The 25433-nt window shown below is 55.4% G+C and overlaps 2 protein-coding genes across 2 annotated transcripts in view; both read left to right on the top strand.

Moving 5' to 3' along the window:
• SLC38A3 (solute carrier family 38 member 3) lies at nucleotides 1-14554 on the top strand. Its single transcript, XM_008053437.2, has 16 exons — nucleotides 1-41; nucleotides 8143-8300; nucleotides 8402-8483; nucleotides 8653-8768; nucleotides 9370-9443; nucleotides 9529-9621; nucleotides 9726-9807; nucleotides 10869-10951; nucleotides 11037-11095; nucleotides 11292-11456; nucleotides 11535-11614; nucleotides 11845-11945; nucleotides 12181-12305; nucleotides 12390-12534; nucleotides 13473-13576; nucleotides 13665-14554. The coding sequence occupies exons 2-16, from the start codon at nucleotides 8200-8202 to the stop codon at nucleotides 13767-13769; spliced, it is 1515 nt and encodes a 504-aa protein (XP_008051628.2). The 5' UTR covers nucleotides 1-41; nucleotides 8143-8199; the 3' UTR covers nucleotides 13770-14554.
• Nucleotides 14555-21739: 7185 nt separating this feature from the next.
• The window catches only part of GNAI2 (G protein subunit alpha i2), a 28188-nt gene continuing 24494 nt past the window's right edge, over nucleotides 21740-25433 (top strand). The window contains exon 1 of the mRNA XM_021710122.1: nucleotides 21740-21960. The gene's annotated coding sequence lies outside the window, so the exon portion shown is untranslated. The remainder of the gene's footprint in view (nucleotides 21961-25433) is intronic.

Raw genomic sequence — 25433 nt, 5'->3', positions numbered from 1 at the left:
GGCCCGAGCGGAGCGCCGCGCGTGCCCAACCGCGAGGCCAGGTACCGCTGTGGGCGTCAACCCATCTGCCCAGGGGCACCGGGTGGGCCGAGCCCTACCGTCCACCTTCCCGTCCATAGCCGGGCTCTGGGCAGCTCCTCTCTCCCGCCATGACCCGGGCAGGCGCCCCAGCCTCCGGCGAGCCAAAGCCCTGCGCTCGCCAGGAGCAAGTCTGGGGACCCACAAATCGGCCTTGGATCCGAACTTAAACCGGGGTACCGGGAGGGGCACATCGTAGCCTCGGGGCCTCCGCAGGACCGGGAGAGACAGCAGGAGGTCGGCGGCACCCTGGGCTGGGACCACAGGACACCTTGTTGGGGGGCTCGTTGGCACCCGATGCGCTCCCTGAGGCAGGGTACGCGGGACAGGCTGGAAAAGGTCCGGGAGGAAAACCCGAGAGGGGCCGGAGCCGTCTCTGGAGCGCTGCCCCGACGGGCGCCTGACAGGCAGAGCGGCCGTGCTGGCACGCCGGCAATCCGGGTATATTTATCCCGGCAGCGCCGGGCAGGGGCTTGAGGGCAGATGGGGCCGGGCCGCCGAGGGGCCGCGGGGTACATGCTGGCCCCAGAGCCAGTGCCATCTGCAGCGGAGCCAGCGGGCACGGCGGGCACAGGCCGCGCGTGGCTCCCTGGCCTGAGGCCGGACCACTGTGTGCGCTCTTCCCCACCTGGCTCTGGGTGGGGTGTAAGTAAGAGGCCGCTCTGCGCGCGGGCGAACTGACCAAAACTTGGTTTGCATGAGCCCGCCCCCGCCCGATTGGCCCCTTCCATTGGCCACAGCGAATGCGTGCGTTTGTTTACACCCAGGGAGGGGGAGGCCGGGGCGGGATCTGCGGGGATCAGCCCTTTCCCCCCACAGTGGCTTGAGCTCTGAGCCCAGGTGTGGGCTCCCAAACAGGTCTGAGGTGGGCTAAGTCCAAGGTTCTTGAGCCCCGGGGATCACTGCGAAGGGTACCGCCACCATGCCCATCCTTCCTTCAGCCCGCCAGCTCTGTCCTTCCTTCCATGACTGCCTCTGGCCACTGAACTGTCCCTGAAAGAGGCTCTTGGACCTGCCACCCCCTTCCTTTTCTGTAAACGATCTGGGATGGATTTAGTTCCTTCTGGAGAGGAAGCAGATCTCTTGGGGCTCTGAGTCTGGGGGGTAGAAAGTTAGAGACCCGGCCGGGCTTGGTGGCTCGGCCTGTAATCCCGAGCTTTGGGAGGCCGAGGTGGGTTGATTGCCTGAGCCCATGGGTTCGAGACCAGCCTGGGCAACTTGGCGAGACTTCATCTCTACAATAAACAAAAAAATTAGCCAGGCATGGTAGTGTGCGCCTGTAATTCCAGCTACTTGGAGGCTGAGGCAGAAGGATCACGGAACCCAGCAGGTCGAGGCTGCGGTGGCCGGAAGCGTGCCACTGCCCTCTAATCTGAGCGACAGGGTGAGACTCCAACTCAAAAAAAAAAAAGCTAGAGAGACTCAAGGATAGTTCCATTTTGAATGGGGGAAGCATCACTGGTGGGAGGGATCAGGAGTGGAAGAGGCCAAGCCCGGCACATCTCTGAGAAGGTTGGAATGACTGAAATCAGAAATGAGAATCTTACTTCTTGGGGTTGGGGGCAGGGGCTTGAATCTCTTGGGAGGGTGAGAGCATGTGTCTCAGAATTTTGTTCTGCCTGGACCATGGGGCCCATGTCCTCACTGGCTGCCCAAGTCACTCTTTATGTGCTTGTTCTTTTGGCCCATGTCACAAATGGTTCCCACCCAGTCCAGTGCTCCAGATGGCCAGACCATGAGAGTTAGTTGCTTCTGTCCCTGTGCCACTGCTCTGGAAGTAGCCTGGTAGCTCTGGGCAAATGGAGAAACTGAGGCACAATAAGACAGCTGGGTGGTTCATGGTCTCTAGATAGGGTGAAGGAAGGATTTTAGGCTGAACTGGGCACTCCCTGGAAGTCTGGGCTGGGTGTGGGGACATGCATTCTGTTTAAGGGGAAAACATCTTTACAGTGGAGTAGGGGGTGGTTGGCTAGGAGGGAGGCGCAGTTTTGGCATTTGTGTGTACAGAAAGCTAGGGTGAGATATGCAGTCTATGCCACAGTAGAAAGGGGACCCTGTGGGAGGATGTACTAGTACAGACAGGGTTAGGGGCCAGGCCTCACCTGGAGCAGGTAAGGGGGCTTGTCGAAGGTTTTTAATGCATCCTATTCATTTAACAATATTTACACCTACTATATGCCCCATGTAGACTTAGTCTAGTGGGGCCTTTGACTGTGGATGGGCCTTTGACTCTGGATGAAATAATGGGCCTTTGACTCTGGATGGAAGGACAGACACAGGAGAACAGGGTGGGGCTCTGGAGGACCAGGCGGGGCTTCTGGGGGCCAAAGGGAAGGACCAGCTGCTGGGGCAGGAGGGGCTTTCCGGCCAGTAGCCTTAGGTGGCTTAGTTTTGAATTTCCGCTCTGCAGGCCACGTCCTGTACACAGCCTCTCAGCCAGCACGTCTGCACACGTGTGTGGCTACTGAGAATAAGGGTCACTCCTACTGTCTGTCATCTCTGCATGTCTTTGTCATTGTTCAGGTAGACCAGTCCTGGGTGCTGGACCAGGGATTTCTTAGCTTTCCAGCTGGGCCTGGTCTTGTGGCCCTAGTGGACTCAGCCCCACCCTCTGGATATCATTGCACCTGGCTGGTGGGGGCATAACCTGCCTTGTGGGAACCTCGAGGTGCAATAGTAGCCTTCTTGTGGAGTCCTCCAGGATTCTTCCTGGCCAGCCTTGGGCCTGTTGCCTGTCACCTGGGCCTCCTGTTTCCCTCTTGTTTTTTTGGGGGGGGGACTCTGTCTTTTGCTGGTTGTCTCTTACCATCTCTTGCTATCTCCTCTCTTTATCTTTTTCTCCATCTGGATGGCTGTGACCAATGGGTCATTTCTTTACCTGTTTCTCACCTCTCTGGTTTTCTCTGTCTCTCTGTCTCCCTGTCTAAATGTCTATCCACCTATCTACATGTGAGTTTTGCCTCTTTCTGTGTTTTTCTCTGCCTGTGTCCTTCTATATCCATCTGCATTTCTGTCTCCCTGGTCCTGTCTGTGTTTCTGTCTGTCTGACTGTTTTTCTGTATGGATTAGTATGCATGGATACATGTAGCTAGTGTCTGTGTGTTTTCTCTCCCTGCTCTTCCCTTGTCTGTCTCTCTTCCCTCCCTCTGCTTCTCTCTGCTTATTCCTGATATTGGATTTGCCCCTCCTCCAGGGTGACCTTGACTTTAGCCCCCCATTGGGGTCTCCAATGAGTCCTGAACTGCCTGAGGCCTGTGCTCCAGCTTTCTTTGGGGCCAGAAGTCCGGCTGTCCAAATATTTGGCTGGCTCCAGGGGATTCCGGGTCAGTGGGGAGGAGGATGGGCTGGCTGGCGCAGGGTCTCCCCTGCCCCTGGGGGGCCACAGTCACGTGATGTCCTGTCCTTTGGCTCAGCTGGGCCTCAGGCTGACGTCCCTCTCAGCAGGCTGGCAATGGGGGAGGAAGGGGGCTGCCGCTGGCTCTGGCCCAGTCTTGAACCAAGAGTTTCTGACTGCAACCTTTACTGGGGGCAGCCTGAACAAGGAATGTCTAGGGCTGGGTGGGAGGGGAGGCCCAACTATAAGCATCTGTTAGAAAATGTACCCAGTCACAGGAAAGTCTACCTTCCGGCCCCAGCTGGGTTTCTCAGATCCTCCTAGACACCTCCGGATGCCAGGAACACAGAGGCACAGACACCAGATTCCAGAGCAAGGGAGCTGGGGGATGAGGGATTGGTGTGGCCAGTCTATCAATTCTCTGGGCTATCTATCGGGATGTGTCCCCTCCTGCATGTCACCCATTCAGTACAAGCCCAGTGTTTGCCACACACTGGCCACTTGCATTGTTGTGTTGTTGGTAATGAGGAAGTGGCAGTGGGGGACTGGAATCTATTGAAGATGTGGGTCTGAGGGAGGGGCGGGGGAGTGTTTCCCTATTCTAACACCCTCCTCCCACTTACCCTATCCCTAGACCCCTGACCTCAGCAATCAGCTCTCACCAATCCCTGTGGCCAAACCTTGAGAACAGGCCATTCTAAGGTGTCAGTTGCATCCAGTTCCTCACCTACTAATGGCTTGTCCTAGGAAGGATAAGCCTCCTAGGAGGGGATGTCTTTCTGCTGAAGCCTGAAGAAGCAGGTAGATGGAGGGTTAGCTATCCAGATGGGTATCAGACTATAGGAAGCACCCTGTCTCAGGAAAGGAGGGGAATGGCAAAGATGGGGAAAGCTGGAACTAGGGAAGTCCTCACCACTGAGCCCCCGCGGATGACCATAAAGTGCTCTCCAGCAGGGTCAGCTGCCTTTCCCGAGGTCTGGGCTGAGGTCAGGGATGCCCACACATAGGAAACCTGGGCCATAGCAGTAAGCTCTGTGGGGTCTACACCTCATTGAGTACATGTGGCCACAGGACCAAAGGAAGGATAGTGTGGCTGCCTCCCTGTAGCCAGCCCACTACTGCAGACCAACTTATGACTCTGAGCATGAGGAGGGAACGGAGACTTAGAGTCCTGGGGACTCTAAGGACCTTGGTCCCTGGACAGAGTGATGTGCTTCCTACAGCAGCTGACACAAGAAACCACCCTGAGGTGGCCTGGATTCCTGGGCCTCAAAATCTTTAATTAGCCAAACTTAACACCTGCCAAGGTGTGCCTGACGAATTCTCACCCTGTGATGTCCGCGTGGGCAGGCGTTACCTGCTGTACCATTCCTGTGGCTCCTGGCCCTTATCTCCCAGAAAAGTAAACAGGTCTCAGGGCAATGGCCTGGGTCATTGATTTACTGCCCAGGCCCACACTGCACCCATGAAAGATGCCATTCTGGTCACCTACCCAAGGTCACAATGATCTCCCTGCCCTAGCATCCGTGGCCTGCCCTGGGGAGAAGGCCTTGGGGAGCCTCTTCACTCTGTTTCTAGCTTTGGTCAAGCTTCATGGAACCCCTAGAGGACAGGAGGACATGGAAGTCCTGAGTGGGGAGTACTCCACCCCTGGTCACACAGTAAGTAAGGTAGGGCCCCTGGCCATACAGCGAGGCAGGGCCAAACTGGGCCTTAGACTCAGAGTGCCTACTCTGAGCTTTCTTTTCTTTCTTTCTTTTTTTCTTAAGTTGGGGTCTCACTCTGTTGCCCAGGATGGAGTGCAATGGCATACTCACAGCCACCCCAGCCTTGACCTGCTGGGCTCCAGCAATCCTTCCACCTCAGCCTTCCAAGTAGCCAGAACTACAGGCATGTGCTACCACACCGGCTAATTTTTTATTTATTGGAGAGACGAGGTGTCATCAAGTTGCCCGGGCTGGTCTCGAACCCATGGGCTTGGGCAATCCATTCGCCTTGGCCTCCCAAAGTTCTGGGATTACAGGCTGAGCCACTGAGCCCAGTCATACGCTGAGCTTTCACCACAGTGGGTCAGGTTTTGATAGCAGCTTTTCTCATGCAGGGGTTCTTCCCCACGTTTACCCTAACTTCTCAATACAAAGGAACCTGAGGGACAGCAGGCCTGAGGGGTAGGAGCTGTCAAAAATGGGCTGGCAGCCTCAGGGAATGGTTGGGGGCCAGCATGTCAGGCCAGAGCTAATCCCCACTCTGGCCCCCCAGCCCTCATCCCTGCCCTAGACTGAAGTACAGAAGACTCCTTGACCTGGCCTTGAAGGCCCTGTCAGATTTGTCTATAGTCACAGAACATTTATTCCACCCTCATCGCTTGCGTATACTATGCCCTATGCTTGAGGCACTCTCTTGTTCCATACCTCAGGAGTTCCTACTGGCTTTATCACCTCCTCCAGGAAGCCTTCCTTGATGCTTCCTGTCCCCTTTATTGAATCCCAGCACTATGTGGTTCATACTCAGTTGCAGCAGGAGCTATAGGGTGTTGATGCAGAGAGTGTTTGGGGGGTTTGTCCATTCCAGACTGGAGGTCACTTGAGGAGGGGTATTCCATGTCCTTTCTGGGATGTCAGGTCTGCCCAAGACCCAGCAATGACTGGACAATAGCCACCAGGCCCAAAGGTCTAGGCCGAGGTCCTGCAAGGAAATGGGGAACCTGGAGCCAGGACCTCAGACACCTCCCATGGCCCATGCCACGGACTGTGGTCTCCCTGGAGGCGGTGCCTGGCTGCTAGGGAAGGATATTAGGGCACAGAAGGGTGCTTTGTCCAGGCTGCCAGCTCAGCACACTCCGAGGGCCTGTCCCAGCCTGCCCAGGGCAGGGGGCCGAGCAAGGGCAGCCCTAACTGAGTTCCAGGGAGTACTCTGGAGTGACTCTGGAGACCAGGCACCAGTACCTCCACACTGAGCTGGGACCCTAGGAGGAGTGCTGATGGCAAGGCTTAGGGCAAGGCCATGGGGACAGGGTGACCTGGAGAACTCCCATTTAGGGGAAGAGGGCTCAAGAGAAGATGTTAATGTTGTCATGGTCCTGAGTGGGTAGAGCTGGGTGGAGAGAAGGGCTCAGATGTTGGCATCAGAAGACAGAGAGGCAGGTTTGAGGGGTGCAAGAGTGCAAATGTGGGGTCTCCAGGGATGAAGTGCCACGATCTGAACTCTGACCTGGGGCTGTCTGAGATAATAGAGGGAGGGAGTTCTCTGGTCAATGGTGTATGGCTGCTACCTCTGGGGGACCAGGGCCTGGGGCCTGAGCCTAGTTTCTGTTCAGTCCTAGCCCTGAGTGCTACGTTTGAGTCCCCTAGATTCAAGGGCAGACCTGAGACCATAAGGGTCTGGAGCAGGGATGATAGATTCAGGGCAGAATTCAGGATTCCTAAGCAGAGCGGGCACCATGGATTCAGGGCCAGGCTCTGGCTGTCCTGCCTGGCAGTACTGCCCCCTCCCTGGTCTTCACTCTCGCCTCAGCTCTCCTGCTGGCCAGGCTGGCCTTCAGGATGTCCTTACAGAACCTGGGGATGCTATGCCCAGTCACCTCTGGGTGTGAAGTAGGCAACTCCTGGCCCCAGTGATGGGAGAGGGGCCAGCGAGTTGTCTGAGCAGTGGGCAGGGGCAGGGGAGGGAGAACAGGAGCTAGTTCTCTTCAGGCCCTGCAGGCCAAGCTCAGACAGCAGGGAAGTGGAGGTGCTGACCTGATGATCCAGGCTCCTCTACAGCTGGCTGAGGCCCTGAGCTCCTGGCCTGGGACTTCAGGAAATGGGGGGTTTTGTTTAGAGGGTCAACTCCTGCATAGTGGTCACCTGAGGGTTGAGGCTTCCCTGTCAGGGGAGGATAGGCTTGAATGAAAACATGGCCTTGAGGCCAGGACTGGGCGGAAACGAGCCTGTGTGGCCCAGAGAACTGGATACTGGTGCACCCATTTCCTGGAAGGCCCCCTGAGGGCCCTTTGCCACAGCCAGGCGGGAAGGGCCCAGGTGTCCAGCCACCCAGCACCGCCTCAGGCATCCTGGCTCCGGGGGTGGGGGGGCAGCTTCTGCGTCTGCCGTTCCCAGCGCCAGCTCTCAGCCCACAGAGGGTCCTTTGTTCTGGCTGCCAGCAGTGCCCGCCTGGCGGCTGGGAACAGGGCCCATAGCCCTCACCCTCTCCCAAGGCCTTCAGCCATCAGTTAGTGCCATTCTAGGTTGTCCAGGAGGTCCCTGGCACACAGGGCCAGTGCAGGAAACCATCTTCCAGTACTAATGTCAGGGTGGAGGAGTCTGACCAGAGTACATACCCAGGGCGGGGTCTGGGGACCCTAGCATCTGGGGATACTGGTGCCACTGGACTCTGAAATCAGGTCATCCAGATGACCCTCACTTCACAGATGGGAAAACCAAAGCCTCAAGAGCTGGCCTGGCTGGTGTGCATGTAGGGGGTGCATTAGGTACTGGCTTAGGTATCCTGTCAGAGCATCCTGAGGAACTCAGGTGTCTGAGCTCTATATCTCCAACAGCAGATCCCAGGGAGGCAGCAGGCAGAGCTCATATACGTGTGTCACGAGTGACCCTCTCTGGTGATGTGCTGTGCTTGTAGACCTCATGTAGGAGGCTAGGCCGTGGGCCCAAAGAGGGGGGATAACCAGAGGGACTGTCTGCCCTGCAGATTTCTTACTGGGTTGTACGAGAGCAGTACTGTCAGCTCTGCAGACTTCTGACTGTGTTGGAGACCGTGTTGGTGTGAGAGCAGTGCTGAGAAAGTGAGCCATGGAGGCGCCCTTGCAGACGGAGCTGGTGGAGCTGGTGCCTAATGGCAAGCACTCAGAGGGACTACTCCCAGTTATCACTCCCATGGCAGGCAACCAGAGGTAAGTAGAAGAGTGGCCCTGTGGCAGTTCAGGATAAGGCAGGGCATGGGGACACAGCAAAAGGCTGAAGCTGAACTGCCTGCCCTGGTCTGTGCCTGCAGGGTCGAGGACTCCACTCAGAGCTGTGTTGAGGGCAAGGGCTTCCTGCAGAAAAGCCCCAGCAAGGAGCCACACTTCACTGACGTGAGTTGGGCAGCCATGGGGGTTGGGGGGCACTGTGGGGAGCATGGATGGAGTAACAAGGTGCTCTGGGGCAGCACTGGGAGGCTGAGGGACAGTGAGGGGACCACCATAATGTCCCCATGCCCTGCTGACTTCCCCAACCCTGCCCGTTTCACTCTGGTGCCTGCAGTTCGAGGGAAAGACATCGTTCGGGATGTCAGTGTTCAACCTCAGCAACGCTATCATGGGCAGCGGCATCCTGGGGCTCGCCTATGCCATGGCCAATACGGGCATCATCCTTTTCCTGTGAGTTCCCTCAGAGAACCATCTAAATAGGGAGCCCTGAGCAAGCCACCAACCCTGTCTTCCCAGGACCTACCAGTTCCCTGTCCCAAAGCCCAGGCTGCAGTGGTGGGCACTTCTTATACTACACCCACACTGTGGCTGAAAAAACATCCACGGCAAACAAACGTATCTCATTGCCCAGTAAACCCACTGAGGTCACAACACAAGGCCAGCCTTACAGGCCTGAGCCTGTCCTCTGCCATGTTTCCATGTGATGGCAAAACCCCATGGCCAAGCCTTGTGTGGACGCATGTGTCCTTTGCCTGAGGACTCTGCCCTGTAGGCTGAATGGGAAATGTGTTTGTTCCAAGGACTCAAGAGGAGGAGGTGCTTGGAGGGCAGTCACAGGGGCACTCTTGACCCAGATGGCCCCACCCTGGGTCAAACAGGGTGGTGCTCATCACCCCTAGGGCCTGCCTGCTAAGCTTGCATCCACACCTGTTGGGGAGTGCAGATACCTAGATCACAGACCCTCCACATCTAGGCCTCCCAAAGCCCTCACATCCTGCCAGCCAGAGAGGCCCAGTGGCCTCTTTCTCATTGATCTTTCTATGTGTCCCAGGTTCCTGTTGACAGCTGTCGCCTTGCTCTCCAGCTACTCCATCCACCTGCTACTCAAGTCCTCAGGGATCGTGGGTAAGCTTCACACCAATTGGGAACTGGTGAGGCTGTGGGGTGGACTAGGGCAAACTCCCTGACTTCCTGACCCCTGCTCCCACAGGCATCCGCGCCTATGAGCAGCTGGGTTACCGTGCCTTTGGGACCCCAGGAAAGCTGGCAGCAGCCCTGGCCATCACACTGCAGAACATTGGAGGTGAGACCAGTGGGCAAGGAGCAGGCAGGCAATGGGGGGGCAGACAGGTCTGAAGGCTATCCAGGTTGGCTGATCCCAGTGCCTGCCCACCCCTCTCCCCCCAGCCATGTCCAGCTACCTGTACATCATCAAGTCCGAACTGCCACTTGTCATACAGACCTTCCTGAACCTGGAGGAGAAAACCTCGTGAGCCCTGGGGTGGGGTGGGGCTGGGTGAGGGCGGGAGGTTCTAGTCTACCCCTCCATGCCCACCACTGACCCTGGGTCCTGGGGCTGGTGGGAGAGAGAAACTGGAGAAGACAAGTGGCTGGTGAAGGAGGCAGAGAGATGTCAGCAGAGCCAACATTCAGTCCACACTTGTTTAGGAAATACCAAAGGGAGCCCCCTGAGCGGGGACGTGTGGGACTAGGCGCAGGGTGAAGCTGAGGAAGCCCAGCCCCTCCTGGCCCCAGACCCAGCCTGTGAGCATGAGCACCTCAGGCTTAGCTCTAAGCACCTGCTATTCCTGACCATGGGGTTAGCCCCCCCTCCAAGAGATTAAGCCCGGGGTGTCCCAGTTGCCTATCACTTTAGCCAGCACTGGCTGGGCTTCAACTATCTTTTGTGGTGAGGGGCAGAGAAGACACAGCCAGGCCGAGCTCTTGGTAGAGGGACTCTGAGGATGAGAGCAGCTCTGAGAGGAGGGAGAGTCGGGTTCTGCGTCTGGGATCCTAGGGGCCTTTCCCAAGGAATTGGCCTTTGGACTTGCCCTTGAGCATGGTCCTGGCCCTTATCCCCTTGTCTCTCTGTGCCCCATGTCCATTATTGGAATGTAGAGGAGAGAGTAGGATGATGCAAGTTCCAGATGCCAAAATAAACCACAAACACAGGTTACTGGCAAGTCCCCGAGACTCCCATGGAAAATGCGCCCCCCTCCAGAGCCAGGGTCCTTCATCCCACCCACCCATCTCCCTCCAGAGGCTGGGCCCATACATGTGTGTCCGAGAAAAACAACAACAGTGACTATAATCATGATTACCAAGTATGAGCTATGAGCCTGGCCAGCACCTCAGTCCTCTCATCACCCAGAAGGAGAGTACCAAGAGTGTGCCCATTTGCAAATGGGGAAAGGGAGACTCAGAGCTGTGGACAAATATTCTTCAGAGGTCACTCAGTGGCACCACTGGTGAATACGACTGGGGGAGGCAGGTGGCCCCACCCCAGGCTGAGTGTACTCTGACCCCGGCTCCCCACTTTCATCCCTGCAGGGACTGGTATATGAATGGGAACTACCTGGTAATACTGGTCTCTGTCACCATCATTCTGCCCTTGGCACTGATGCGGCAGCTTGGTGAGTGTGGCAGGGCCTTGCAGGGGATGCTTGAGGGACATATGGGAGGAGTCCCCAGTCTCACATCTCCCCCTCCACTTTGCAGGCTACCTAGGCTACTCCAGCGGCTTCTCTCTCAGCTGTATGGTGTTCTTCCTAATTGCAGTGAGTCACCATCCATGTTGGTCAAAGAAGGGGAAAGGTTTCCCCAGGGGGTTCTCTGTCAGAAAGGAGGGGGCAGGTCTCTTGGGGAAGCCTGGGCCAGAAGGCAGCCCCTCCAGTCTTGATCTGGATGTGGCTTCATAGTGACTTCCCAGGCAGCCTAGCCTGGCTCTGAAACCCTCATCCCTCCTCACCCCAGGTCATCTACAAAAAGTTCCACGTGCCCTGTCCACTGCCCTCCAACTTTGCCAATGTCACAGGCAACTTCAGCCACATGGAAGTCATTGAGGAGAAGGCACAGCTGCAGGTTGAGACTGAGGCTGCAGACCTCTGCGCTCCGAGCTACTTCACACTCAACTCACAGGTTCTGACAGACCAGAGAGGGACATGGTGGGGGAATGAGAGCGGGGGGCTGCCTTGACACAGTCTCATGTTTCCCCAGACAGCATACACCATCCCCATTATGGCCTTCGCCTTCGTCTGCCACCCTGAGGTGCTGCCCATCTATACAGAGCTCAAGGAGTAGGTGTCTGCGGCTGGGAGACGGGGCAGGGCTGCCTTGAGCCATTGGGAAGGATGGATGTGGTCCTGGGTGTGGAGAGGGGAGTGACAGGAGCCAAGTCACTTTATCTCACACTGCAGTGGCTGCCATGAAGAGGGCTTGGGAGCAAGAAGAAAACTCCCTCAGCTCTGACTGGGTCCCTCAGTGTGGCCCAGTTTGTCACCAATCCCTATCCCCTGCTGCCCCACAGTCCCTCCAAGAAGAAGATGCAGCACATCTCCAACCTCTCCATCGCCGTCATGTATGTCATGTACTTCCTGGCTGCCCTCTTCGGCTACCTCACCTTCTACGGTATGGCTGGACCAGTTGGCAGAGGCCAAGGCCAGGCTGGGGGACGAGGGGCTGGTCACAGGTCATGGTTCCCTGAATACTGCAGGCACTCGTTAGGTGTGTGATGCCTGACTGTGCCCTGCAGTGGTGGAGGTGAGTCTTAGTGCCACTCACCACAGTGTCAGGGTCCACCAGGCAGCTCAGATCCCACCTCCCTCCTGGGACACCTGCTGACCATCCACCCTGCCTGCCACAGATGGGGTGGAGTCGGAGCTGCTGCACACCTACAGCAAAGTGGACCCATTTGATGTGCTGATCCTGTGTGTGCGTGTGGCCGTGCTGACAGCAGTCACACTCACAGTGCCAATCGTTCTGTTCCCGGTAAGCCAGTGGGCAGATGGCTGGACCAATGGGGGAGAGGCCAATGGGACTGACAGCTTGATGGTTCTTCCCCCCTGCCCCCAGGTGCGCCGTGCCATCCAGCAGATGCTATTTCCAGACCAGGATTTCAGCTGGCTGCGGCACGTACTAATCGCCATTGGCCTGCTCACTTGTATCAACCTGCTGGTCATCTTTGCCCCAAACATCCTGGGCATCTTTGGGGTCATCGGTGAGGGTCTGGCCCTGTTATGAAAGCAGCGTATTGCCCCAAATAATTTTACTTCTACAAATCCTGACAGATCTCTGAGCTCACACCCTACATCTAAGTGTAATGGCCATGTGACAGTTTGGCCGCCCATCTGAACTTTTGTCTTAAAGCTATTTTAATCCCCTTTGAGAGCTCAGAACCACTGAGTCAATTCCCCTTGCTGGGAGATAGGAGTGGACCCCAGGAGTCAGGAGCTTCCACAAAGGATGTCTTTGGGTTTTGTCCCCATTTTGCATATGAAGAAACTAAATTTCAGTATGATTAAAGGAGCAGCAGGGCCACATGGCTGGTGAATGGGAGTCTTGATTCAGTCCCAGAATTATTGGACTCTAGATTTGGTGCTCCACCCACTGCCCCATCCCAGATAGGACTCTGAGTTGGATGAGCTGACAATTCTGAAATATCTTTGGGGATGATCCAATTCAGGGGACTGGCCCAGCCCAATTCTGCAGGCACTGACAAACAGACCTAAGAGCTGAATATCATGGTGAGCATGGACAGCACTCTTGGCTCTACATGTCCAAAATCTAACTCAAAATGAATTCAGCAGAAAGGAATGCATAGGCTCAAATAATGGAAAAGCCTATAGGAATAGCTGTGTCCAGGAGCCCAATACCCTTGAGGCTTTGTCTCTCTCCATTTCTTGACTTGCCTTTCCTCATTGCTAGCTTCATTCACTGACATTCGTCTGACACCAGCAGCACCAGCCTTCCATCCTGGTGGATAGTGAGCAGGGGAGGAGGCTGGTGAGCTTCCCACAGTCAGGCAGAGCTCTCAAGGGTGGTCTCAAGATGAAACTCACTCAACCAGGAATGTTTGATCTCATTGAAGGGTTCACCCCCAAACCTTAGGCAATAGGTGGACATGAACAAGCTGCAGCCATGCCTTGTTTTTTCCAGGTGCTACATCTGCCCCATGCCTCATCTTCATTTTTCCTGCCATCTTCTACTTCCGAATCGTGCCCACTGATAAGGAGCCTGCGAGATCCACCCCCAAAATCCTGGTGCGAGAGATCTAGAGACCAGTGGGCTGGTGTGGGGCTGCGGGTTCTGCCCTGACTTTGGACCTGACCCTGACTTCTGACCCCACAGGCTCTTTGTTTTGCTGTGCTTGGACTTTTACTGATGACCATGAGCTTGAGCTTCATCATCATTGACTGGGCCTCAGGAACCAGCCGGCATGGAGGAAACCATTAGGGTGACCCCGATCCTGTTCTATCTACTTGTCCTAGCACCCCTGCCTAGACTCTCCAGCCCCTGCTCCCATCTAGTGGCCAGTGGGAGGAGGAAAAAGACACAGTTAACATTATGGGATTTGGTCTGGCCCCATATCCTCTATATAGGAGGTTTTTGTTAAAGAGCCAGGACCAAGACCTTTGGGCCACCACCCTGCTGAACTCCAGAGCTGCAGGGACTTCCTGAACTGGAAGCAGGGAGGGGCTGTTGCCTCAGATCCCACTCAAGCCACTCATCCCCTCTTTGCAGAGATGCACACACTGAAGCCCAGCAGCTGCCTCCTGAGGTCACACAGCCTTAGGGACACATAGAACTGGATCTCAGGCCTGCAGCCATCCATCCCCCTGCTGTTAGGCCAGTGTCTGCACCTGGGGGCCTTGTCTCCCCCAACCCACTTGTTTTCCCTCCTTCTTTTCCTTAGGCCCATCAGACACTTGGGCTCAAGCCCTTGGATAACCTTCTCCCAGCCCCTTCACTGGAGATCCCACCCTACCCCACAGCTGGAGCCAGCAAGTTCTACTGAGGGCAGGGCTAGTGTGGGTACCCCCAACGGACCCCTGTTCAGTCCCTTCACCAGCCCTGGGGAGGCTGGGACTCCCCCCACCCCAAGAATGGGCCATAGCTCACATTCCACTGCTGGAAGAAGAGAGGCTGGGCCCAGATTGTCCTGCCCCTAGGAGCCACAGACCCCAGGGGCCAAATGGGGACAGGGTGGGGAGGCTGGCAGCCCTCTTTTATAAATATTATATATATAATACCAGCTGTGTTTTATATTCTTGGTCTCCATGGTCCCTGGGTTCCTGGAAAGTGGGGTAGGGGCCAGGACATGGATGATGATGAAGGAGGCCCCCCATCTCTTTTTCTGGGATGAAGGTGGGGACAGGACAAGTCCCCTCCCACCCCCCCCCCCGCCTCCCAAACCAATCAGTGGCACACTCAGACCCGGCACTGGACCTGGGCCAGGCTCAGCACAGACCTGCTTTCTCACGGGGTGAGGTGGGGAGGAATTAATGAGGCCCCAGGAAGTGGGACAGAGAGAGGCCTCCGGAAGGAGGCAACGTGAGGTGCATCCCCAGCAGCTTCAGGGAGGGTCTAAGCTGGGGGCAACTGAGCCCTCCAGGAGCCCCAGAAAGGGCCCCCTACCCTTCCCTGGCTCCCAGGCTGCTATGTCAATTCTCCATCAATGCCTTGAGTCTAGTGACAAAAGTCCAGGGATCCTGTGCCCTGTGGGCTGATCTTTTTATTAACAGTAGAATTTACTATGAATAAAGGTGGGTTAGTGAGTCCCTGTGTGTGGGGCCCAGAGTGCCAGGGGGAGGGAGAGTCAAAGGCAGGGCAGAAGCTACAAGGAGGCAGGGCAGCCCCAGGTGTCCTGGCCCGAGTGGGACTGGGAAGCTGCCCACTGCCTTGGGCAGGCCTGAACCAGCTGGGACCCAGCAGGATGGAGCTGCCCAGGCCTTGGCACCAAACCCTCATTAGGAGAGACCCTGCACCAGGCTAGACCGCCGGGGAAAGGGCAGCAGGAAAAATCCAGTTTGAACTTGCAAGGCAGCTGCCAGCTCGGGAAACCCCTGAAGAAAGAACTTCCTCAAGCCGGTGGCTGCTAGGCCCAAGGCAGTGCCAGATGGGCAGAGGGGGGCTTCCTGCATCCCATTCCCATCAGCTCCAGGCGCCCAACTTCAGCCTTGGGACTCACCCAGGAGCCCCATGGCTGGAGGAAAGAGCTGGACACTGGCCTAGAGATAGATATAGCCCTGAGTGTTCTGTTGTGAGGGGCTGCTTTCTGGGAGTCTCTGGCTTTTTCCCTATCAGAGGGAGCCATAGCCCTGCCTAGAACCCTTGGCTTCTAGGAAGTAGGGAGCAATAAAGGGAAGAGTCCATCCTGTGGGCAGACCCTGAGGGTCTTGTCTCACACTCTCTCCCTCCAAAGAAGGCTACAGGTCAGAGCAGAAGCAGAACACCTGGCCTGGCTTCAAGCCTCACAGACCATAGGGTGTGCTAAACAGCAGCAATGGCCACACACACACACAAACACACAGAGCTGGTGTGGAGGTACCCTGGCCCCAAGAGGCCATCTCTGCCTGACTGTGGGCAGCAGACTCCAGCAGGCAGGAGGTAGGTTATGTGGCCACCACACTAGATTAGAAAGTCACGTCTCCACATGGCTGTTTGAAAATGAGTATCAGGCCGGGCTCGGTGGCTTAGCCTGTAATTCCAACACTTTGGAAAGCCAAGGCGAGTGGATTGCCTGAGCCTGCAGGTTCAAGACCAGCCCAGGCAACTTGGTGAGACCTCGTCTCTACAAATAAAAAAATTGGCCAGGCTCAGTGACTCAGCCTGTAATCCCAGCACTTTGGGAGGCCGAGGCCAGAGGATTGCCTGAGCCCACAGGTTTGAGACCAGCCTGGGCAACTTGGTAAGACCTCGTTTCTAACATAAATCACAAAAACTAGCTGGACATGGTGGCGTGCATCTGCAGTTCCAGCTACTTGGAAGGTTGAGGTGGAAGGATCACCTAAGTCCAGCAGGTGAAGGCTGTGATGGCCATGAGCGTGCCACTGCACTCCAGCCTGAGTGACAAGAGTGAGACTCCAACTCAAAAAATTAAATTAAATTAAAATTTAAAAATTAGCTGGGTGTAGTATCATGTGCCCGTAGTTCTGGCTACTTGGGAGGCTGAGGTGGAAAGATAGCTGGAGCCCAGCAGGTTGACGCTGGGGTGGCCATGAGCGTGCCACTGCACTCCAGCCTGAGCAATGAAGTGTGACTCCAACTTAAAAAAAAGAAGCCGGGCTCGGTAGCTCAGCCTGTAATCCCAGCGCTTTGAGAGGTTGAGGTGAGTGGATTGCCTGAGCCCGTGGGTTTGAGACCTGCCTGGGCAACTTGGCGAGACCTCATCTCTACAATAAATCAATATATTAGCCAGGCGTGGTAGTGCATGCCTGTAGTTCCAGCTACTTGGAAGGCTGAGGAGGAAGGATTGCCGGAGCCCAGCGGGTCGAGGCTGCGGTGACCGGGAGCATGCCACTGCACTCCAGTTTGGGCGACAAAATGAGACTCCAACTCAAAAAAAAAAAAAAGAAAGAAAGAAACACTGGAAAGGTCAGATGTGGTGGTTCATGCCTGTAATCTCAACACTTTGGGAGGCAGAGATGAGAGGATTGCCCAAGCCCAGGGGTTTGAGACCAGCCTGGGCAACTTGGTGAGAACTCGTCTCTACAATAAATAAATAAATACATTCGTCAGCAGTGGTAGCATGTGCCTGTATTTCCAGCTACTTGGAAGGCTGAGATGGAAGGATCACCTGAGCCCAGCAGATCGAGGCTGTGGTAGCTGTGAGCATGCCACTGCAATTTAGCCCGGGTGACAGAGCGAGACCCCAACTTGAAAAAAAAAAAAAATTAGGCAGGCACAGGAGTACATCCCTGTGGTTCCAGCTACTTACAAAGCTGAGATGGAAAGATTGCCTGAGCCCAGCAGGTTGAGACTGCGGTTGCCATGATAGTGTCACTGTATTCCAGCCTGGGTGACAGAGTGAAAATTTGATTAAAAAAAGAAAGAAAGAAAGAAAAGAAAAAAATACTGGAAAGAAGAAGCTATAGCAGGAGAATGGGAGAGGCTGGTAGGATGTAGGCTGGAGCCAGGTGATGGACTTTGGGGTCAAGGTGCTGGAGAAACTGAGCTAAGAGATAGTAGATGAGGTTGGATAGTGGGACCTGAACATCATGGATTGTGGAGAGTGGCCACTAACCTGACCAAGTGCTAGTGGCTAGGGACACAGTGGTTCCAAGATGCAGCCAGGGACAGCAAGGAGCATGTGGAATGACCCCGGGGGATTCATCCAGATGTCTGCCTTGATCCCAGCTTAAAGTCACCCAGCAATTGGCTTTCTTTTAAACAATTTGGAGCAGCAATAATTGACTGAGGGTTACTTAGAAAGAAAGAGCAGGCCAGGCTGGGTGGTTCAACCTGTAATCCCAGCATTTTGGGAGACCAAGGGGAGTAGATTGCCTGAGCCCACGGGTTCGAGACCAGCTCAGGCAACTTGGCGAGACCTTGTCTCTACAATAAATCAAAAAAATAAATACATACATACATAAAAATAAATAAATAAATAAAGGTGCAGCCCTGAAAAATATCTGAAAGAACAGAACTGCTTTCAAAACCACACAAATCTGCAAACCACAGTGAGGCCTGAACGGGATTAGCCAGCTACCTAACCCGCTGAGTTATGCGGGAGGCAGCCTTTGCTGACCCCTGGCGGTCAACTGTTGGAGTCTGGCTGAGCAGTGACCCACCCGATACATCCCCCTGTCCGGTGGCTGGGATGATCACTCACGGCCGTGTGGCCGAGTCCAGACATTCCAGGGCAGTTCTGGAAAGCTTCCTGGATGGTGCAAAGCAGGCGGAAAATCGCAGAACGGGAGGGGAGAGGTCGTCCGGGAGGGGTGCTGGCATCGTGGGTAGGTGAGTACTGCAGAGAGCCAGGTTCCCCACAGCTGCCTGACATTTGGAGTGTCTCCCAGAGCAAAGGGCTGTACCCCCCGACCTACCCTTGACCAAGCGTTCTGAGGGCCCCTCAAAGTATTGCCCAGCTCCTCTCTTTATCCTCTGGACGACGTTGGGATCAGTCTCAGCAGGACACCTCCCTACACTGCCAGAAGCCCCACAGCGCACCGGCTCTGGGCTGGGCGCGGAGCTGCCTGGCCATCAGGAAGCAGGCAAGGTGCGGAGTAGGAGAATCATCTAAATCACCGTCTAATCTCCGCCATGAAGGGGAAGCCGGGAGGGAGGGAGCTTCCCTGAAGAGAGGCGTGAAGACGCGAAGACCGGGAAAGCAGAAAGGGAGGCGGCACTTGGGGACGCTGTGCGGATGGGCCGAGGGCGAGCCCCGAGCGGGGCACGGGCGATGGGGCGCCACGGAGGTCTCGGAGCAGAGGACGCCTAACGGCGGCTGCTCTGCGGAGGGCTGGCCTGGATGGCCTCGGAGTGACTGGTCACGGAGGCGGGGCCGGGGCTGGAGGCGCAACCAGACGGGAAAGCAGGCCAGGCGGGGGCACCCGCGAGCGGAGGCCGGGAGGAGAGGAGCCGGCTGCGGGAGGTGGGGCCCGGCCGGCCTCGGCTCCCGCACTGCACCCCGGGCCCGCGAGGAGGCGCCGCTGCCCCGCGAAGCCGTTCCCGGGCTCCTCGCGGCCACCGAAATCCCGCGCTCCGGCCTAGAGAGGCCCCGGAAGAGGTGGGGCCGGGCACTCCGCGGCCGCTTCCGGCTTCTGCTAGGCCGGGGAGGCCGGAGTCGGGAGAGGGGGTTGTGGGCGGGGTGTGGGTGAGAAAGCCGGGGGAGGTCAAGATCGAGGGGGTACGCGGGGACGGCAGTAGGCCAGAGCCTAGGGCGGGTGGCGCCCTGTGAGGTTGCCTCCTGCGCCGCCCTCGAGTCTTTGCCCAAGCCTCCCAGCCTCCTACGTTATGAAATGCCATCCTGGGCTCTGGGGGGCCCAGCGATGGCCAAGACCCGGGGCAGGGCAAGGAAGACTTCCTAGAAATGGAGAGGTGAAGAGGTGCACAAAGGCGAGGAAGCAGGTGTGGGACCTTGGGAACCCCTTTAGACCCATCTTCTTTATATGTTTGAGCAACACCCATTTGGAGGGGAAGCCAAGCCTGTCCAGACCTGCTGGAGGAAACAAAAACTCAACCCAATTTTAATTGCCCCCTTCTTCCAGGAGACGTAGGACAACCCTGTCCCCAGAGGCTTCATTCTGTCACCCTTAGATGATGGCCACCCCCTGCCTCCCTGCCTACTGTCTTGTCCTCAGGCCATACCCCTCATAGCAGCCAGAGGGAACTTTAAAATATCAGATCTTACCATTCTGCCTTTAAAATCCTCTGTTTTCATCACGTTTGGCCCCTGCTGACCTTAACCTCGCTGGTGCTGGCTCACACCCTGTTGTCTGTTGCCATGACACTCAAGGGCATACTGGTCTTAACCTCAGGGCCTTTGCACTGACTGATAGCGTCTCAGAAACTTTTCCTCCAACAGCCTGAAGCAGCTCCTAGCCAAGCCCATTCCTCTAACTCTGCCTAGCTGACTTTGGCTTCAGCATTTGTTCCCTGCAGTACAGGCAGAGCAATGTCCTGTGTTTCCTGGGCTCAGTGGCCAGCTTCCCTCCTAGGATAGGTCCCCCTCCTCCCTATACCTAGTCACAATCTACAAGCAGCCCCTGAACCCAGGTAGCAGGGTATACTTTGCTGGGCTGCTTGCTGTTGCATCACCTTCATTAGGGCTGTTTTTGCTCCTTCATTAAATTAAATTCCAGGAAGCAGTGCTAATGACAGCTCTAACGAGTCACAGGAGAGGCTACCAGCCCGGCCTTTGGACGTGTGATGAGGAGGACCAGGCAATAGTCCTAGGCTATAGCTCCTGTGGGTAGTTGATTATTATTTCCCAGGCCCTCCAAGGACCCTGGGCTTCCTGGGGGAGATAACCTTTAGAGGCTGTGTATGTGGAGGCACAGTGGCAATTTGGATCATGAGCTCCTCAAAGGCAAAGAGGAGGGAAGCTTAGTTCAGATCTTGGCCCCAAAGCCCTAAGGGCTCCCTAATGCCCCTTTCAGGGCCGGGGCAGGTCCTCCCTAGTCATATTGGTGCCAGGGCCAATCGAGTTTGTAGGCTAGACATGGATCACTGGCTTGGAGTTGCTGGTGTCCCTGCTTCAGCATTTCCTAGGGACTTGGAAACCAAGTTGTACCCTACTCCTCAGTGTTGCCTGATGACAGTCCTTTCTTACACCACTGTCTTCTTGCTCTCACTATTCTGGCTAGCCAGGGCCCCTTTCTAGTTCAGGAATATCCAGCTCTTTCCTACCCCAGGGCCTTTGCACTTGTTGTCTATGCTTATCACTCTCTTCTGGCTTGTCATAGGACTAGTCCCTCTCCATGATTCAAAGTTCCATTTTCAGACTGTTTTCTCCTGCACGCACCTTCCAGTGACTCTAATCACCTTGTTGATTTCCTCTGAAACTATGAAGTTCATTTCCCTGTTTACTTTCTTGGCATATACTGCTCAAGGGCAGGGTCCCAGCTGTCTCCCTTACCCTAAAGTTCTCAGTACACTGGCACACAATATGTTCACAGTAAACAGTGGTTGAACAGATGACCCCTCCTCTAGATCCCTCACCACTACTGGGCCCCTTGTCTACTGCAGAATGCTTCTGGACAAGGAGTTCTGGGGCCTGAGTTCTTCAAGTCAAAGCCAATGATCTGTGAAGAGGGTAGATGACCAGGAAGGGGGACCTTGGTGTCCAGAGCTCTCAGGCTTGGAGTTATTCTGCTGTGAGGAAAAGAGGCCTAGGAAGAGAAATCTGCTAGGGAGGGGGAAGGGAGGGCAGAATAGCTGACTCCAATATCAGAACTACTGCTGGGCTAAGAAGCAGGAAGGGGAAAGTACAGGAGATGCATCAGGAGGTAGAGCCTGGCCCAGGACTGCCAGGAGCAAGCACTGGCCACTGAGTTCTACAAGCAGAAGCTGCCAAGGCCTGTTGGCAAGCAGTGATTTGGGGGGTCACAGGTCCTTGTCCAGGGACTCCCTGCCACCTAGGCATCAGGATCCTGGACTCTGGGCATCCCTGTGGGGTCCTGCCTTGTCCGGAACTCTGGGCAGGAACAGATATACCCACCCCGAAACTGCCTTTAGGGAAGTAATGGCAGCTTCCTCTTCCTGGAGCATTCAGGCCAAGGTGTCAGGGCCAACTGAGAGGGTCTCCGTTCCTCACCTGCTCAGGTTGGTGCTTGATAGGAACTCAAGACAAGCTGGACCCACTCTGTGGCCTGTGGTGAGCCCCAAGTCTCTTCTGGCTGTAGGGATAAACTGGCAGGTTCCACTACTCCATTCCAGCTGAGGTGCTGTTATTTCATTGTCCTTTATGGTCTCATCCAGATGGTGCTAGGCTTGGTGACATAGGGACAAGTCATGCCTCCTCTGGTGTTTATGAGGCACTGGCCAGGTAGTCACCCTCTTCCTCCAAAATGACCTCTCCCAAAAGGACTCCTGGATTTCTGAGTGAGAAGGAACCAGGATGCCTGTGATGTACCTCACTGGATGACTATGGTTGGCTACTGGCCCATTCCGGGCCTCAGTTGAGTCAGCTGCAAAGCAAAGGGTTTGTCTAGCTCTCGTCCTTGATTTTATTGCTGGCCCTTCCCCAAACGTACCCTCTCAGTCCTACCTCCCTACTTTCGTATGTGCCATTTGTTCCCTCTCCCTGGTACGTTTTTCCTCACTGTTCATCCTCAAGCACTTCCATATCACCTCTACCAAGAAGACTTCCGGACTCTATCGAGCCCGGCTCGATAGAGTTTATTTAATTTGACAGATATTTGCCTGTCATCCTATAAGGAGTCTGGTATCAGGGACATGGGTGGGAGAGACTTACCACCAGGATAGTGGGATCTGGCAAGGGAAGGGGAAACCCAGGACAATGAGAGAGGCCCAGTCACAGCCTGGGAATGGAAAACAGAAAGGAGAGATTAATGATGAGATATAGGAGTCAAAGGGGAATAGCAAATGTTGCAAGTGGAAGGAGGTGAGGTGGACCCTTGGGTGGGGACAGTCCCTATAGGGTCTTACAGAAATCACTAAACCCTACTGAAGGTTTTCTGTGTGCCATGCTTGTTCTGAACATTTTTATGTTTCCTCTCTTAGTCTTGATCTCTGCCTGTGCATTGGGTATGTATACCTGCTAGACCCATTTTACTGATAAGAAAACTGAGGCGTAACCGGGCTTGGTGGCTCAGCCTGTAATCCCGCGCCTTGGGAGGCTGAGGTGAGTGGATTACCTGCGCCCGTGGGTTTGAGACCTGCCTGGGCAACTTGGTGAGACCTCATCTCTACAATAAATCAAAAAATTAAGCCGGGCTCGGTGACTCAGCCTGTAATCCCGCACCTTTGGGAGGCTGAGGTGAGTGGATTGCCTAAGCCCGCAGGTTTGAGAGCCACCTGGGCAGCGAGACCTCATCTCTACAATAAATCAAAAAATCAGCCAGTGTGGTAGCACATGCCTATAATTCTGGCTACTTAGAAGGCTGAGGTGGAAGGATCACCAGAACCCAGCAGGTCGAGGCTGCGGTGGCCAGGAGCGGCCACTGCACTCCAGTCTGGGCGACAGAGTGACACTCCAACTCAAAAAAAAAAAAAAATTTGCTGGGTGTGGTAGAGCACGCCTATAGTTCCAGCTACTAGGAAGGCTGAGGCAGAAGGATCACCGGAACCCCAGCATGCTGAGGCTGCGGTGGCCGGGAGCGGCCACTGCACTCCAGTCTGGGCGACGGAGTGAGACTCCAATTCAAAAAAAAAGAAAAAGAAAAGAAAACTGAGGCGGCTGGGCTTGGTGGCTAAGCTTCTAATCCCAGCACTTTGGGAGACCGAGGTGAGTGGATTGCCTGAGCCAGCGGGTTTGAGACTCCCCGGGCAACTTGGTGAGACCTCGTCTCTACAATAAATCAAAAAAATTAGCCGGGCATGGTATCGCGTGCCTGTGGTTCCAGTTACTTGGAAGGCTGAGGCAGAAGGATCACTGGAGAAGGATTGCTGGAGCCCATCAGGTCAAGGCTGCTGTGGCCAGGAACGTGCCACTGCACTCCAGCCTGGGCAACAAAGTGAGACTCCAACTCAAAAAAAAAAAAAAAAAAAAGAAAACCAAGGCATAGGGAGTTTCTGGTACTTGTCCAAAGTAACATGTAGCTGGCAAGTTTGTAGACTGCTCCCAAAAGTCCTTGCTGCCAACTACCACCCTACTGCCTCTGCCTCCTGCAGAGTCCAGACCAGTGGGTGTGCGTTTTATTCTCAGGGTACTGGGGAGCCACAGAAGGTTTGTGAGCAAGGGAGTGGTGTGATTTCTTTTAGTAGGAGTTCCTTGGCTGCCATGTGGAGGATGGATTATAGGCGAACCAAGGAGAAGGCTATAGCCCTAGACTAGGAGACAATTGGGACAGATTTGAGGGGAAATTGAGGAGAGGAAGAGGCTGAAAGCATGTGGGAGTAAGGGTGGGAGCATCATTTTCTGGCAGGTGGGAGGACCATGAAGTGGTACAGGAACAGGGACCACTGGGCATGAGATGTAGCTGGCTCCGGACAGTGTAGGTTTGAGGTGCCCAAAGTGTCTGGGGGAGGCTTCAGAGCAGTGGTGGACATGGTGCTGACGATTGCGGGGGAGAAGTCAGGCTGGAGATGACCTTTGTGGGGTTCTGAACACCTGGAGTGAGAGATGTGTGGCTTGAGTGGCAAGCAGAGGTCTGGCCTAAGCCGGGGTCCCTCATGGAGATGGAGAAGGAGCCGCCAGCAGGGAGGAAACAGGGGCTGCGTGACTGGAGGTGAGTAGCTAACTGGTGAGAAGTGTGCAAGAACCACAGGACCTGGTCCCCTGGTCCAGGGCTGAGGAAGGCTCTGCTTTCTAGTGGCCCCCATCCTGCACTGCCTCCATAGATTGGGGTCTGTGTTGTGCCCACCTCCTGAGAGCTGGGCCTCCAAGGGGCTGACAGGTTCTCCTTGTTGCCTGGCAACTGAGCGAGCTGTTGGCTGTTGCTAGGAGCAGGCTAGGGAGGCCAGAGGAGCCAAGATCCGCTCTCAGGCATGGGGCGGGGCCAGTGGTGGGGGGAGGGGAGAGGCTCTCTAGTAGACAGGTTTGTAGACTGTGCATTTACAGACTGTTCTTGTCTGTGTGCACCCATTTTTATAGTTTTTTTTCTGTGGATTTGAGGCATGTTGGAGTCTAGACTTGTGTGTGGATGTATAGACTACATCTCTGTCTGTGTCCCTGGTGGGTTTTTTTTCCTTTGAGTCAGAGTCTCACTCTGTCACCCAGGCTGGAGAGCAGTAGCACGCTCATAGCCACTGCAGCCTCAACCTGCTGGGCTCAGGCGATCCTTTCCTCCTCAGCCCTTCAAGTAGCTGGAACTACAGATGCACACCACCATGCCCAGCTAATTTTTTTTTTATTTACTGTAGAGACGAGGTCTCACCAAGTTGCCCAGGCTGGTCTCGAACCCCTGGACTCAGGCAATCCTCTTGTCTCGGCCTCCCAAGGTGCTGGGATTATAGGCTTGAGTCACTGCACCCAACCCTGGTGGGTTTTATGTGTTCTCATTATGCTTGTTGCATGCCCCTGGTAGGGCCTGCTTGAGCTTTGCCTCCAGGCAGGAGGGAGCCCTGGGAGAAGCACTGGAGGACTTACAGGCAATGACTCCTCAACAAGGAGACATTCAGGTAGGGATACACAGATACTCCAGGGAGAACAGACAGCTCAAGGATTGGGAGCTGGAACAAGATGTTTACTAGGGTACTAAGGAGGGAGTCTATGCCAAACGGGCCGTTGACCGCAAACTCCCTGCCTGGCTTTAGGGATCTTCCCTGTCTTTGGGCTGCAGTCTCCTGGACTTATGGCACTGGGACTACACAGGATACAATCTTACTAATTTTTGGCAGACTCTTCTAATGTCCAGTTGAGGCTAGGGCTGTGGGATCCTCCTGGAAGAGCAGGATCAAAAAGACTTGAAGCCGGGCTCGGTGGTTCAGCCTGTAATCTCGTGCCTTGGGAGGCTGAGGTGAGTGGATTGCCTGAGCCCGCGGGTTGGAGAC

Source organism: Carlito syrichta, unplaced genomic scaffold, assembly GCF_000164805.1.
Source record: "Carlito syrichta isolate Samal-C Ts95f unplaced genomic scaffold, Tarsius_syrichta-2.0.1 Scaffold288153, whole genome shotgun sequence".
Taxonomy (NCBI): Eukaryota; Metazoa; Chordata; class Mammalia; order Primates; family Tarsiidae; genus Carlito; species Carlito syrichta.
Note: the sequence above shows the minus strand (reverse complement) of the source record. Positions and strands in the feature narration are given on the sequence as shown.